At 49.3% G+C, this 14,831-nt stretch overlaps 1 protein-coding gene across 5 annotated transcripts in view; it reads left to right on the top strand.

Annotated features, from left to right (window-relative positions):
• The window catches only part of RAPGEF1 (Rap guanine nucleotide exchange factor 1), a 128,478-nt gene extending 123,642 nt beyond the window's left edge, over positions 1-4,836 (top strand). For all 5 annotated transcript variants that reach the window (XM_074362442.1, XM_074362441.1, XM_074362444.1 and 2 more), the window contains 3 exons: positions 796-893; positions 1,856-1,984; positions 2,286-4,836. In XM_074362442.1, coding sequence (XP_074218543.1) covers positions 796-893; positions 1,856-1,984; positions 2,286-2,436 — 378 coding nt within the window. In that variant the 3' untranslated portion in view covers positions 2,437-4,836. The remainder of the gene's footprint in view (positions 1-795; positions 894-1,855; positions 1,985-2,285) is intronic.
• The last annotated feature ends 9,995 nt before the right edge of the window (positions 4,837-14,831 follow it).

Below are 14,831 nucleotides of genomic sequence, written 5' to 3'. Positions count from 1 at the left end.
AAGCCTGCCTTCGCTCCTCACTGCACTTAAGGCAGAGTCCACCAGGGATGGCGGGTGACCTCTCTGCTCCTACACACAGCACGGGGTTTTTGCACCTCCCCCTTCCCCGCCTGCCTCTGCCTCTTCACCCGTCAGGTGTCTCTCACCCTGATGTGTCACCTCCTCCGGGAAGCCTTCCCTGCCTCCTTAGGATCTCTTATGTGTTCCTAGAGCAGGTGGTGTAAATGTCCCACTTCTTCATACAACATTGTCATGACTGTCCCTTCATGGGGCCCTGTGAGACAACCCCCAAATAGCCCAGCTGACACTCAGCCTGCCCTGTGCACTTTTGCCTCTCTTCTTAAGGAACAGCTCTCACACAAGGATAAAGGTCCAGTTCCCTATCAGTTCCCCCAAGGCCCTTGTGATGCAGAGCTGTCCTCCCACAGTGATGTGGCCACAATGGTCTCTGTCCTGCTCAAGGGCATGGAGTTCCCTCCCACCTGCCCCAGTCTGTACACTCCTTTGCCAGTTCCCCTCCCAAGGGAAGGAGTGTCTGGAGGCCGGGAGTGACGTGGTCCAGTGTGTGCTTCAGGGGCTCCCGTGGGGCCACAGTGCTGAGCAGGCAGGAGCCCAAGCTGCAGGTCCTGCACCTGGTGGGTGCTACGGGTGCCCCTGGGCCACTGACCAGCAGAATGCCTGGCCTGCGTGCCGCCGGGGAGCTGGGGGCCGGGCCGGGCCTGGCCCTGGGTTGCTGTGGGGGGGGGCACCCTCGAGCGTGGTCCGGGGCTCACAGACCCGCATCCCCCTGCCCAGGGCCTGGCGGAGTACTGCACGCTGATTGACAGCTCCTCGTCCTTCCGCGCCTACCGGGCCGCCCTCTCGGAGGTGGAGCCGCCCTGCATCCCGTACCTGTGAGTAGGGCCTCCGCCCGGCCTGCCTCGCTCACTCGCTCCGGGGAAGCCCCTGGGGGCTCCTTGCTGAAAGGTCTCCAGCCCAGACCTCTGTGCTTCTGTTTTAACTTTAAAAGTAAAGCGTGCTCCTTGTTAAAGGGTTTAAACACAAGCAGGGCCCAGGGACGAGGGCCTTGCCTTCCCCACCCTCCTCCTCGCCTCTGCCAGTGGGTGTGCTCATGTGCACATGTGGCCGCACGTGTGGTGTCTCGTTCCCTCACTAGTGGCGTTAGGCTACGTTCCCGCCGTCCTCAAACTGGGCGGCGTGTCACAGCAACCTGAGAGCGCTGGGCGTGAGGCCGCTCAGAGAGCGTTTCCCCCAGGGTGCGCCGCGGGCTAAACAGGCATTTCACAAAAAAGAACCCCATGCATGTGGGCTTGGGAACCAGCAGGAAAAGCACAGCTGAACAGGTCTTGGGAGCGGGACTCATCAGCGCCCTTAACATGCTGGTGGGCAGTGGGGATCTCCGGGAGGGATGGGAGACGCAGCAGCACCCCTGGCTGCCAGCCCCGCCCGCAGGCCTTCGCCTCCAGAGAGAACGGATCTCGCAGCCAGTGACCCCTCCCTGCTTCCCCGCCGTTCTGCCCCCGCTGACCACCGTGCCCTATCCCACCTGGCTCCTTGGGAGGGTGTCAGCTGTGCCCCTCAGGCGGGACTCTCCCTGGTGGCCTCAGCCCCTCTGTCTGAAAGCATGTTACCTCACCCATTAACAAAGGGGGTTTACGCCCCCATCCCTCAAGTGTGGGGTTTTATTTTTTCCTGTGCATTTGTTACTTGTACATAAGCAAACCCCAGCTCTGCCAGGCTCCGTAGCAGCGGGACTGAGCCAGCCTTCCCAGAGCCTCAGGTGCCTGCTCGCCCATAAACCAGCTACCTTCTGAGTCGCCCTCCAGAGTGGTAACAGGCTTCTCCATCCTCCCAGGGGGCTCATCCTGCAGGACCTCACCTTCGTTCACCTGGGGAACCCAGACTACATTGACGGGAAAGTGAATTTCTCCAAACGCTGGCAGCAGTTCAACATTCTTGACAGCATGCGGTGCTTCCAGCAGGCGTGAGTGCTGCCCTGTGGGGACACTGAGCAGAGACGGGTGGTGGCCAAGGGGACCCTCGAATTCAACCCCTGCTTCCTCCTGGGGCCTGCACCCAGAGGTGGCCACCAGCATGTCCTCTGAGAGCCCACTCTGGGCAGCTAGGGGCTGGTGTGACTCCAGGGCAGGGGGACACAGAGTGCAGTTCATGCTGGGCGCCCCTGCCTCATGAGTTTGCTGGGCAGTGCACGTGGCACTTCCCGGAGTCCCTGGGCTGTCTGGTCCCCAGTGGGCCTCACTGGATGCCCCGCCCCTGCTCCCCAGGCATTACGACATCCGCAGAAATGATGACATCATCAACTTCTTCAACGACTTCAGCGACCACCTGGCCGAAGAGGCCCTCTGGGAACTCTCTCTGAAAATCAAGCCCAGGAACATTACGAGAAGGAAAACGGACCGTGAAGAGAAGACCTAGGAGCAGGTGCCGTGAGCGGGGACAACGCTCAAGAGAGGCTCAGGGCCGCTCCGAGACCAGAAGGGACTTTGGACCTGTTACATGGCGGCACGTGTCCTGGCCTCAGCGCCCCTGGGCCCAGCCAGGCCCCCGCTGTGCCGGGCGGGCATCCGGAGCCCACGCAGCTGCCTGCCGCCCTCTGCGGGAGGGGCCCCTGCGGCCCCCAGCGAAGCCAGCAGGCAGGTCTCATTGCTGATTCGTGAACCGGTGGTTTGGTTTTGACTTGGGTTTCTGCTTTCACTCTGTCTTCCGCTCGCCCTCTCGCTGCCCCACCCCCCCCCCCCAGCCTGGGAGCAGCACAGGGACGTCACCAGCAGACCAAGGGAACAGTGGCTATCTTCTGAGTCTGCTGAAGTGACAAACGAGTAGCAGCCCAAGGACCCTCAGGGAGGGGGGCTGCTCCCCGGTGACCTTGACTGAGGGGGCACTCAGGTGGGTGGGCTGGGAGCAGAGGCCTGAGGGAGACTCCTTCCACTTCCCACGCCCCACTTCTTGAAATGGAGGCTGGCGCGAGTGTCTCGCCTGGCCAGGAAGGTACGCCAGGTGGCCTTGCAGCAGCGTCTGTCACATGTGGCCCCTTCATCCCTCCCCCAGCCCCCCCTCACCTGGTGCCGTGGGGAGCTGAGAGAAGAGGTTGGAGCAGGGGAAGACATGACCATCCCAGAAACACTTGTTCTGAGCTGGGGCCAGTGGCTCTGCGGGGAGTTAGTTAGTTCTGAGAGGAGAGAGTGGAGGGGCGTTTCTGTCCTGGGGGAGGGCCGGCAGCCCCTCCTCTGTCGCTTGCTGGTGCCTTAAACCCCATCTCCTGCCCCTCCTGTGCTCAGGCCTCCCTCCTACCTTGCCCCGAGCCTGGTGGGGCCGAAGGGCTCCTCTTGCGCCTCAGACCTTTCTGCCTGTGCGGTGCGCTCTCCCGTGGGATGGATGGGTGGGGGGGGGGGTCCCTGAGAGGCCAGGGGCCTGGCTGCGCAGGCGCCCACCCTGTCCTCAGGCCGCGGCACAGCGTCTTCCGCAGCAGGTGCTCTGTCCAGCCTCCTAGTTCAGGACCACTCTCGCCGCTGAGGTTGACAATCTGAGGCGAGGGCTGCAGGGGTCTCTGCACACAGAGCACCACTAGGCCTGCCCGCCCGCCCGCCGGGCGCCGTGCCAGCCGGGCGTGGGCCTGTGGGACGGCTGCCTCCCGCGTCCTGTTGTGCATGGCTGAGTGCGCGCTTCTCCCAGGATGGGGACCTGGCCAGCGAGCGCCAGGGTGGATGCGCACTGGCCCCATCAGAGCAGACAGTAGAAAGCAACGGCTGTTAACAAGGTTTTTTGGTTTTTTTGTTTTTGAAGAAACAACCCTGTCAGTCATTTTTGAGTCCTTCACAGGTTTCAAGAAGAGAATTGGGGCTGTTTTTTTCCTCTGTCGTGTACATAGAGGGGAGGAGTCTGTGAGACGCTGCTCATGGCCCTTCTGGCGGCGACCCTGCGCAGCGGGCCGGAGCGCCTCACTTTATTATTTAAAGAGTGTGTGTGTGGACTCGCTGGTGATGAAGAGTATTGGAGAGTATTGGTTTTCTGCTTTTTTAAGTCCTCTCATTTCAGTCTTTTCCTCCTCCCACCCTCACCCCGGCCCGGCTCTGCTGAATGCTGCTGTGTGCACCTGGTGGGGGGGGGCCACTCTGCGCTCAGGGGTGTGTGGGCAGAGGTCCCCCTCCGCCCCACGGGCACGAGCCAACACTGTGTTTGGGCCTCAAAGCCAGGTGCTTGCACGTGTGTCTGGGGTCGAGGTCTGTCGGTCATGCTCAGCCATGAGCTGAACGGGGTTGAGGGGCTTCACCACCCCCCCATTCAGAACAGACCCTGTGCCCACCTCCCCTCCTCGCCGGGAGCCCTGGTCTGAGCCGAGCGGTGAACCAGGGGCCAGCGTGGCCAGGTGACCCCAGCAGGAGGACAGCAGGTGCAGTGTGGGTTTTAACTTACTGGCTGAGCGGCTTCCCGCCCGGGCCTGGTTTAGACACATGCCTGGCTCCTCGGTGGTTTGTCTGTCATGGGGCCGGGTCAGGTGTACAAATCTAATGACAGACAGACACAACTGGAGGACACGGGTCCCTGCAGCCTCAGTTCCCACCTGCAGGGGTGGGTGGAGCCAGGGAGGGGCCAGGCACGTGCCCCGCGTCTGAACTGAACCCCACTCTGAGTCGCGCCTCCCTCCCCCCACGCCCCCCCAATGTTACATTGTAATATATCCCAGACTAACCTGGCTGATAGCGGCATCTTCCTGCAGACGTTTCAAACCTGTACTTTTATATGAAAGGAAAATAAACACAGAGGAAAGCCGCGGCCAACTGTGTGAACACCGCATGCCGCGTGTCAGTGACGGTCTGAGCTGTCTCCTTTCTGTGACCTCCTCGTGGGCTGGGCGCCTGGCACGCTGCGGGCACGGGTCATTTACCCCAGGCCCCACACTTGCTGCTGGGTAGTTCTGACAGAAGTGGGGTGATGGGCCAGAGCCCCCGCCCCGCCCCCGGTGTCCTGGTGAGAGCACACCCCCAGGGTGGGATTCAGGGGCACACAGGTGTCTAGAGCTGCTTTTCAAAGCCCCTGACGAACTGTCCCCGAAAGCATGCCTTCTGCAAGTTCCCGTCCCGCCTGGCCTGTCCAGGACCACGTGAGGCCGCCCCGCTCTGGGCGAGCCACTGGGCTCAGGCACGGCCCACTCGCCCCGCCCACTGTGCTGCCCCTCCCCCTGCAGTGAGACTGTCCGCCGCTCTGAGCCCTGCAGGAGGTCCTCAGAGGTGGCCTCGGGAAGCGGAGGGCTCTGCACCCAGGAAGCTCGGAACCACGCTTCCCCAGCCATCCCTCTGCGTACCGACCTCAGGTCTGGCCGGGGGTGTCACGCGCCCAGGCTTCTGGGTTGCAGCGGCCACCTGGCGTACCCGCAGCAGGCTGAGAGGTGAACCCCATATGTTCACTTAGACCATCATCCGTTTGTTCACTAGTCCCTTCTCTGCTCCCCAGTTTTTCCACCTGGAAGTGGGGGTAACAACAGCTCTACCTCCTCGTAAGGTCTGTGAGGACTCAGGGAGTGACCTGGAACAGTCCCTGGGGCGCTGTCACCACTGTTCCTACTTAACATGTGGGGAGCACCAGGCACTCTGCAGACAGCTTCACCTCGCTGAATCCTCAATTAAAAATCGTACAAGTGAAATACTACAATGAAGAGGCACTTGGCATTAAAAATCCACTCACACGTCAGGTCCAGGCAGGCCTAACAGGTTATTTATGCCAAACAAACGGACAGCTTCTGCCTTAAACGAGTGCCCCTGAGAACAGAAGGGGAAACACTTCTCAGCTTGTTTTGTGACTAGAATACTACCTTAACAAACCCAGACAAGGACAGGACAAGAAATTTACAGTTACTGATGTAAAAATTACAATGTTGTATTAGCAACCCCAAACCAGCAATATATAAAACAGCAACACTCCCCAACCAAGTTGGGCTCATCTTCAAGTGCAAGGAGAGAGTGACAGGAGAAAACCGGTCACTGTACTTGCCCCCTTATCCTAGGCCCTGATTTGGGCGTTCCCATCCAGCACACCTCCCCCTCCTGGGGAGCTCAGGCCAGGTGTGCCACCGCCGTGCTCACTCTTCCCACCGTGACACACTTGGATTCCAGGTGTTGAGATGGCAGAGCCCTACGTGGAGAGTGCCCCACGAGGGACCACTCACTGCCCCACACTGGACTTTCCATGAAGGAAAAATGAGCTTGTGCTAGATAAGCTGCTGAGATTTGGGGGTTTATAAATTTTTACATGGCCTAGCCTCTCCTGAATAAACCATGTTAACAGATTATAGAAAGAGCACCACATATATAATCATCTCAGTAGTCAGACTATTTGTTAAAAATAAAACACCCATTTATAATTTGTATTTAAAAAATAAGTAGCAACTGAAAACTTCTTAATCTGACAAAGGTTACTTTCTCAAATCCTGTGCAAACGTTGTACTTGATGGTGAAACGTTCAAAGAATTTCCTTTAAAGTAGAATGAGGTAAGGGTCCCACTGTCACCATGCCTTCCACTGGTGTCCCAGAGATCCTAGCCAACGCTACAAGAACAGAAAAATAACTTAGAAGAGGTTACTAAGAACAGGTAGTGAACTGTACAGTCAAGTAAAAAAGTAAACACGTTCCTGTATACAGTGAACTGTTAGAAAACAGTTCTTGAAGTACTCGATTTACACCAGCACCACAAGTCTTACTGACGTCACAGTTCGTGAGGTACTAGGAATACACCCAGCAGAAGGTGTATAGGACCTCACAGGTAAGAGCATAATCTAGCAAGAGGATGTAACATCAGTAAATGTTTACACACCTACATATACAAATACTAACAGACTTAAAGGGAGAAATAAACAGGAATACAAGAATAGCAGGGGACTTTAATATCCCCACTTACATTAACGGACAGGTCATCCAGACAGAAAATCAGTAAGGAAACATCGGCTTTAACACGTTAGACTAGACGGACTTAACAGATACACACAGAAGGTTCCATCCAAAAGCAACAGAATGCATTCTTTGAAGTGCACATGGAACATTCTCTGTGATAAATATTATGTTAGGCCACAAATTTTAATAAATTTATGAAGACTGAAATAACAGGCATCTTTGCAAAGCCAAACACAATGGTATGAAAGTAGAAATTACAAGAAAATGGGGTAATCCAAAAATACATGGAGATTAAACAATATACTACTGAACAACCAATGAGGTCAAAGAAGAAAAATCAAAAAATACATTGAAACAAATGAAAATGAAAATACAACATAACAAAACTTAACAGCTGCCTTTGCTGCATACCATAAGAGGGAAGTTCATAGTAACAAATGCCTGCATCAAGCAACAAAGCTCACTCTAACTTTAAATATCAAGGAACTAGAAAAAGAACAAATGAAGCCCAAAGTTAGTAGAAGAAAGGAAATAAAGTCTGCACTTCATTTATTTCCTCTCTGATCTAAAATCGCAATAGAAAAGATCAATGAAACTAAGAACTGGTTCTTTGAAAAGATAAACAAAATGGATAAACCTAGCAAAACTCAACAAGAAAGAGGACTCAATCAGAAATGAAAGGGAATCCCAGAAACACGAAGGATCGCGAGAGTACTGTGAATCATTACGTGCCAACAAATCTGACAACCTAGAAGAAATGGGTAGGTTCCTAGAAACACACAACCTATCAACACTGAATCATGAAGAAAATCTGAACAGACTGATTCCTAGCAAGGAAATTGAATCAGCAATCAAAAACCTCTCAACAAACAGAAGTCCAGGACCAGATGGCTTCACTGGTGAGTCCTACCGAACATTCAAAGAATAAACACCAATCCTTCTCAAACCCAAATGCTAGAAGAGGAGGGGACACTTCCCAACTCATTTTTACAAAGCCAGCATTACCCTGACACCAAAACCAGACAAGAATGCCACAAGAACAGAAAATTACAGGCTAATATCCCTGATGAACACAAATGCAAAAACCTTTGACAAAAAATATTAGCAAACAAAATTCAAAAATACATTAAAAGGATCATACATCATGATCAAGTGGATTTATTTCAGGGATGCAAGGATGGTCAACATCTGCAAATCAGTGGGATGCATCACATTAACAAAATGAAGAAGAAAAATCATAATCATCTCAATAGATGTTGAAAAAGCATTTGACAGAATTCAACATCCATTTATGGCAAGCCCACAGCTTACATCATAGTGGTGAAAAGCTGAAAGCTTTTCCTTTAAGATCTGGAACAAGACAAGGATGCCACTCTCACCACTTTCATTCAACACAAGTATCAAAAAGTCCTAGCCAGAGCAATCAGGCAAGAAAAAGAAGTAAAAAGCATTCAAATTGAAAAGGAAGAAATAAAACTATTTGCAGATGACATGATATTATATATAGACAGCCCTTGACTCCATCAAAAAAAACTGTTAGAATAAATGAATTCAGTAAAGCTGCAGAATATGAAATCAATGTACGAAAATCTGTTACATTTCCATATACTAATAGTGAACTACCAGGAAAAAAAAAATTAAGAAAACAATCCCTTTTACAATATACAATTTACAATTGCACCAAAAAGAATAAACTACCTAGGAATAAATTCAACCAAGGAGGTAAGAGACCAGTACACTGGAAATAAGACATTAGTAAAAAAAATAAAAAAAAAATAAAAGATGACAATGACAAATAAATGGAAAGATATTCTGTGTGCATGGATTAAAACATCAGTGTTGTTAAAATGTCCCTACCACCCAAGGCAATCTGGATTCAATGCAATTCCATCAAAATTCCAGTGGCATTTTTCACAGAAATAGGAGAAACCTGAAATTTGTATGGAACCACAAAAGACCCCAGGAATAGCCAAAGAAACCTTGAGGGTGAAGAACAAAACTGGAGGCATCACACTCCCCAATTTACTATACGAAAAAGCTACAGTAATCAAACCCATGGTAGCAGCATAAGACAGACACACAGATCAATGGAACAGAAAAGCAAGCCCAGAAGTAAACCCACGTACATATTGTCAGTTTACCACAAAGGAGCCAAGAACGCACAACGGGGGAAGGACAGTCTTTCCAATAAACTGTGTTGGGAAAACTGGACAGCCACGTGCAGAGTGGACTAAAGACTTGAATGTTAAGACCTGAGACCATAAATGTTTTCAAAAGAAAACGTATGTGGTAAGCTCCTTGACATCAGATTTGACAAATTTTTAGATCTGAAACTAAAAGCAAAGGCAACAAAAGCAGAAAGGCATAAGCTGGGACTCCATCAAACTGAAAAGTTCCTGCACAGCAAATCAGGAACCATCAACAAAACGAAATGGCAGCCTATCTAATGGAAGAAAATATTTGTAAACCATATATTTGATAAAGGGTTGATAATCCAAAATATATATATTTTTAAACCCATACAACTCAATAGCAAAAATAAATGATTAGAAAGTGGACAGAAGATCTGAACAGACATACATTCTAACAAAGATACACAGGTGGCCGACAGGCACATGAACAAACGCTCAGCATCACTCACCATCAGGATAATGCAAATCAAAACCACACAGATGCAACTTGACACCTGCTAGAATGGCTATTATCAAAACAAACAAACAAAAGCAAGTATTGGTAAGGAGGCAGAGAACAGGGAACGCTTGTGCTCTGTTGGCAGGACCGTAAACTGGTGCAACCACCATGGAAAACAGTATGGAGACGCCTAAAAAAATTTTTTTTAATAGGACTACTGTATGACCCAGCGATTCTGCTTCTTGGTATTTATTCAAAGGAAAAAAAACACTAACTCAAAAACTGCATGCCTCCGCATGTTCACTGCAGCATTATTTACAATAGCTAACACATGGAGACAAGCTACGTGTCCACCAACGGACGAACAGATAAAGAAAATGTGGTGTGTGTGTGTGTGTGTATATATATACACAATACAATATTATTCAGCCATAAAAAATGCAATCTTGTTATTTGCAACAACATAGATGATCTTGAGGGCATTATGCTAAGTGAAATGAGCCAAAGAAAGACAAACACTGTATGATCTCGTTTACAGGGTAAGCTGGAAAAGAAAAAAAAATGTAGTTCATGGATACAGAGAACAGACTGGTAGGAAAAGCGGGTGAAATGGTAAAAGGGGTAAAAGGGGTCAAAGGAGCAGACCTGCAGTCCTGCAGTAGCTAAGCCCGGGTGCGGCGCAGCGCGGTGCCTGTGGGGAGTAGCGCCATACTGCATACTTGAACGTCAGTAATAGGGTAGGTCTTAAAAGCTGTCATCACAAGAAGAAAAACTGTGTGCCTGTGTGTGGTGACGGATGTCAGCTGGACTTACTGTGATCACTTCACAGTATATCCAAATAACAAATGAAACGGATGCTCTATGTCAATTATGCCTCAATTAAAATTATGTATTTTTAAAACAAAAAAATCAGACTTTACTTAAAAATAATAAAAACCTTAAGAGTTGAGAAATGCACATTTGTCGATAGGAAGATTAAGTTTCTTAGAGATGTCAATTATCCCCCATATTAATGTATCTATTAAAACTATTGCAAAGAAAATTCCAGCAGGATTTGATAGGTTGCTTATTCTAAAGCTTATTCTTAAAATGTGTAAGAAGGAATTTGCACTTCTGGGAATGGTACACTCGGTAATTCAGACCAGCCTGCCTGCTAGGAAAGCTGCACCAAGTATTTTTAATTCCCTGCTTGAATTCATCAGAGAGCTAGCAAGAGGAAGAGGGATCGGGCCAGGATTCAGGAGGAGGCAGAAATCCAGGAAGGTAAGCCTGACATTTGGGGCCATATTCCTGCCAATTCCAGAAGAGGCGTCAGCACTTCCAACAAAAGATTAAAAAAAGAAAAAAAGGTCCAGAATTCTCTGTACTTTGAGACCCCAAGGAGGTACCTTCCAGGAGTAAGTGCGTCTCCGAGTGTACCAGCCTCCCCACAGCAGCCAGGAACAAATGCAGAGGCTCACCGGAGGAGGCTGCCATCACCCAAGGCCTCAAATTATTTACCTTTTCATATACAACAAAAAATAACCAGGGACACAAGCAAACAAGCAGCATGAACGGAGAAAGGCCAGGAACAACAGGCAGCATCAGAGGCGCAGGGGCCGGCGCTGAGGAGGTGCCAGATGTAAGTGTGAAAGCAGTGCTTACGCTGCCCCAGGCGCGAGGCCAGACTGCGAACTGGGGCAGATAAGTGGAAAACATAAACAGAACAAATGGAAACTCTAGAGCCAAAAGGTACATTAACTGATGGAAGGAACTCAGTGAGTATGCTTGACAGACGGAGTGAACTGGATGTGGATTAGGCGCTATCAGCAGCACGAAGGCAGGAAGAGCCACGAGGACAGCAAGTCGCTACGTGTAACTGGACCAACAGAAGAGGGAGAGGAACGGAGCAGAGGTGACGTTCATAGCAGGAATTATTCGCCACCGGTGGAAATAATCCAAATGTCCATCCACCAGTAAAAAAGGTAAAATCCACGTATTTCCACACAGTGGAACACTGGCGATAAAAAGGAACCTCAAAAACGTGGTGTCAAAGACGCCAGATGCAAAAGACTATTTCGTGCTTCTGTTTAAATGAAATGTACAGAAAAAGCGAATCTAGAGGCGGAAAGCAGGCCGGTGCTGCCGGCGGTGTAAACAGACCACGGGGGCATGCGGGACCTGTCGGGGAGATGGGACTTTTTATAAACTGGGTCACACTGGTAGTGGCACAACTTTGCAAATGTATAAAATATAAGTGTACATGCAAATGAGTGGCTTTTGTGATACGTAAACCATTTCTCAATAAAACTGTTTAAAAAAAAGTTTTCCAAAACTGACCGTGCCGTTACCAACCTCGGGTTCCTCAGGCCCAAGCCCACTGTTTATCTGCGGCCCTGGGATGAGCACTGCCTGTTTGCAGTGCGCACAGGCTCCATCAGGGGAGGAGCACGGCAGCAGGAAGCGGTTCTTTCTTACTCTGACCGCAGGGCTACCAGAGGCAGGTGTCTGGAGGCACCCTGTGCGTCCTGCCCCGGCCACGCACCCCCACCTGCAGTCTCGGCGAGCTTGCAGCCCAGCCAGCCCGGCCCTGACCTGGTGATCATCTCACTGCACCCAGACGTGGGTACCTCACGCCCCAGGCCTTGTGCCCCCTCCACGCATGCCCACCTCCATCTACAAGGGGCCATCCCTGCTCACCCAGCTTGGAACCAGCTCTGGCCTGGGTGACCAGTGTTTCTCTGCCCTGCAGGGAGCTGTAACCAGACCCTCTCCAACGAGTTCTGAATCCTGGCCTTGGAGACGTGGGCCGTCCTTTAGCGTCCTCTCTGCACCCTCATAGCAACTCTCCTCTCACAGTGAATAATTCTTTATATTAATCTTCCTCGGTCCCAATTATTCCAGTTTGTGTCTTCTGATTGGTACTTGACTGAAAAACATCAGGCCCTAGATTCAAAAAACCTTATGAATCCCCAGCAGAATAATTAAAAAGAAAGGCAATGGTCCCTCAGCACCGACGATGGAGTGATTCCAGGACCCGCTGTGGATCCCACAATCCACTGAAGCTCAGGGCCCACAACCAGCCCTCTGTCCCCAGGGTCAGCACCACAGAGTCAAACGCAAATCTTACAGTCTGTGATCCACAGCTGGTTGAGTCCGCAGATGGGAGGACTGGCTGTGTACACCTGAGCACAGCATGGTTAACACTCTGAAAGTCAGAGACAAAAAGAATGTCTTTAAAGCAGAGAAGAAAAAAAAAAAAGACACATTGCCTTCCAAGGTACATTGAATGAGACTCCCTAACAGAAGCCTCTGGGGACAGAGGTCGAGGGAGTGAGACCGTCCACACTGGGAGAAGTCACCGGCCACACTCCTCTGGTCACTTTAAATCTCTTTCGAAAATGAAGGTAAAAATCAAGATACCGTCAGACAAAAACAGAGAATTCATGACAAGCAGAACTGCACTAAGACTAAACTGTTATCAGAGGGGAAATAGTCCCAAATGGAAGGTCAGACACGCAGGAGAGCAGGAGAGCCACAAAACACGGTCCATATGGGGGTAAAACCTCCACGAGCGGGAACCGTATCAACAACCATGTGTCATGGGGCTTAACATACAGAGGAAAAACACGTATCGGCAGTGCGTGGGGTCAGGAAGAAGATGCATGGAGTGAGAGTATTCTTGAATTGTCTAGAAAGAAGACCCAAGTACTAAAAATACTGGACTTTCAGAAGTCAAGAATGCAAGTCTGTAGTCTTGAGGGAACCATGACGCCGTGAAGGAATGCGTGATCATGAAGCCAACAGAGAGGATGAAATGGAATAATGAAAAATAACTGATTTAAAAGAAGGCAAGAAGTAGTGCTGTTCTCCTAGGGCAGTCTACCCAGGCAACAGAAATAAAAGCAAAAATAAGCAAATGGGACCTAATTAAACTTACAAGCTTTTGCACAGCAAAGGAAACCATAAACAAAAGAAAACAAAAAACCTATGAAATGAGACAAAAGATTTGCAGATGATGAGACTGACAAGGGATTAATTTCCAGAATATATAAACAGCTCATACAACTTAATTACAAAAAAAAAAAAACAACCAATCCAAAAATGGGCACAAGACCTAAACAAGCAGTTCTCCCATGAAGACATAGAAATGGCCAATGGGCACATGAAAAAGATGCTCAATATCGCTAATTATCAGAGAAATGCACATCAGAACTACAATGAGGTATCGCCTCACACCAGTCAGAATGGCCATCATTAAAAAGTCCACAAACGATAAATGCTGGAGAGGCTGTGGAGAAAAGGGAGCCCTTCTACACAATGTAGTTTGGTGCAGCCATTGTGGAAAACAGTGTGGAGATTCCTCAAAAGACTAAAAATAGAGCTACCATATGATCCAGCAATCCCCCTTCTGTGTATATATCCGAAGGGAACTCTGATTCGAAAAGATACATGTACCCCAATGTTCATAGCAGCACTATTTACAATAGCCAGAACATGGAAACAACCTAAATGGCCATCGACAGATGACTGGATAAAGTTGTGGTGTATTTATACAATGGAATACTACTCAGCCATAAAAAAAGAATGCCACCATTTGCAGCAACATGGATGGATCTGGAGATTATCATTCTAACTGAAGTCAGAAAGAGAAGGAAAAATATCATATGAAATATCCATTTATATGTGGAATCTAAAAAAGGAAAAAGACAAAATAAACTTATTTACAAAACAGAAACAGACTCACAGACATAGAAGACAAACTTACACTTACCAGGAGAGAAAGGCGGTGGGAAGGGATAAATTGGGAGTTTGAGATTTGCAGCTAGTAACTACTATATATAAAATAAACAAGTTCATACTGTAGAGGACAGGGAATTATATTTACTCTCTGGTCCTATAATGAAAATGAAAAATATGAGAAGGAATGTATGTATGTATATGTATGACTGAAGCATTATGCTGTACACCAGAAATTGACACAACATTGTAAACTGACTGTACTTCAACTAAAAAAACTAAACTAAATCATGACTTCAAAAAAAAAAAAGGCAAGAAACAAAGAAGCCCAGCACGGGTGGGACCACTGGAAAGCAGAGTGAGACGGTGGATTCAAACCCAAATATATGTGTGTATATATATTTGCAACTACATTAAATAAATGGACTAAATTCCCCAGTTGAAAGGTGGACGGTCGAACAAACACCTGCATGCTGCTAATGAGACGTACCTACCTAAAACAGAAGGTTCAGAAAGACTGCAGTCTTACCTTTTCCATATTTTGACTTTCAAGTACAGCTCCCACCCCAAAAGTG

This window comes from Camelus bactrianus, chromosome 4, assembly GCF_048773025.1.
Source record: "Camelus bactrianus isolate YW-2024 breed Bactrian camel chromosome 4, ASM4877302v1, whole genome shotgun sequence".
NCBI lineage: Eukaryota > Metazoa > Chordata > Mammalia > Artiodactyla > Camelidae > Camelus > Camelus bactrianus.
This window is presented reverse-complemented; position numbering and strand designations above follow the sequence as displayed.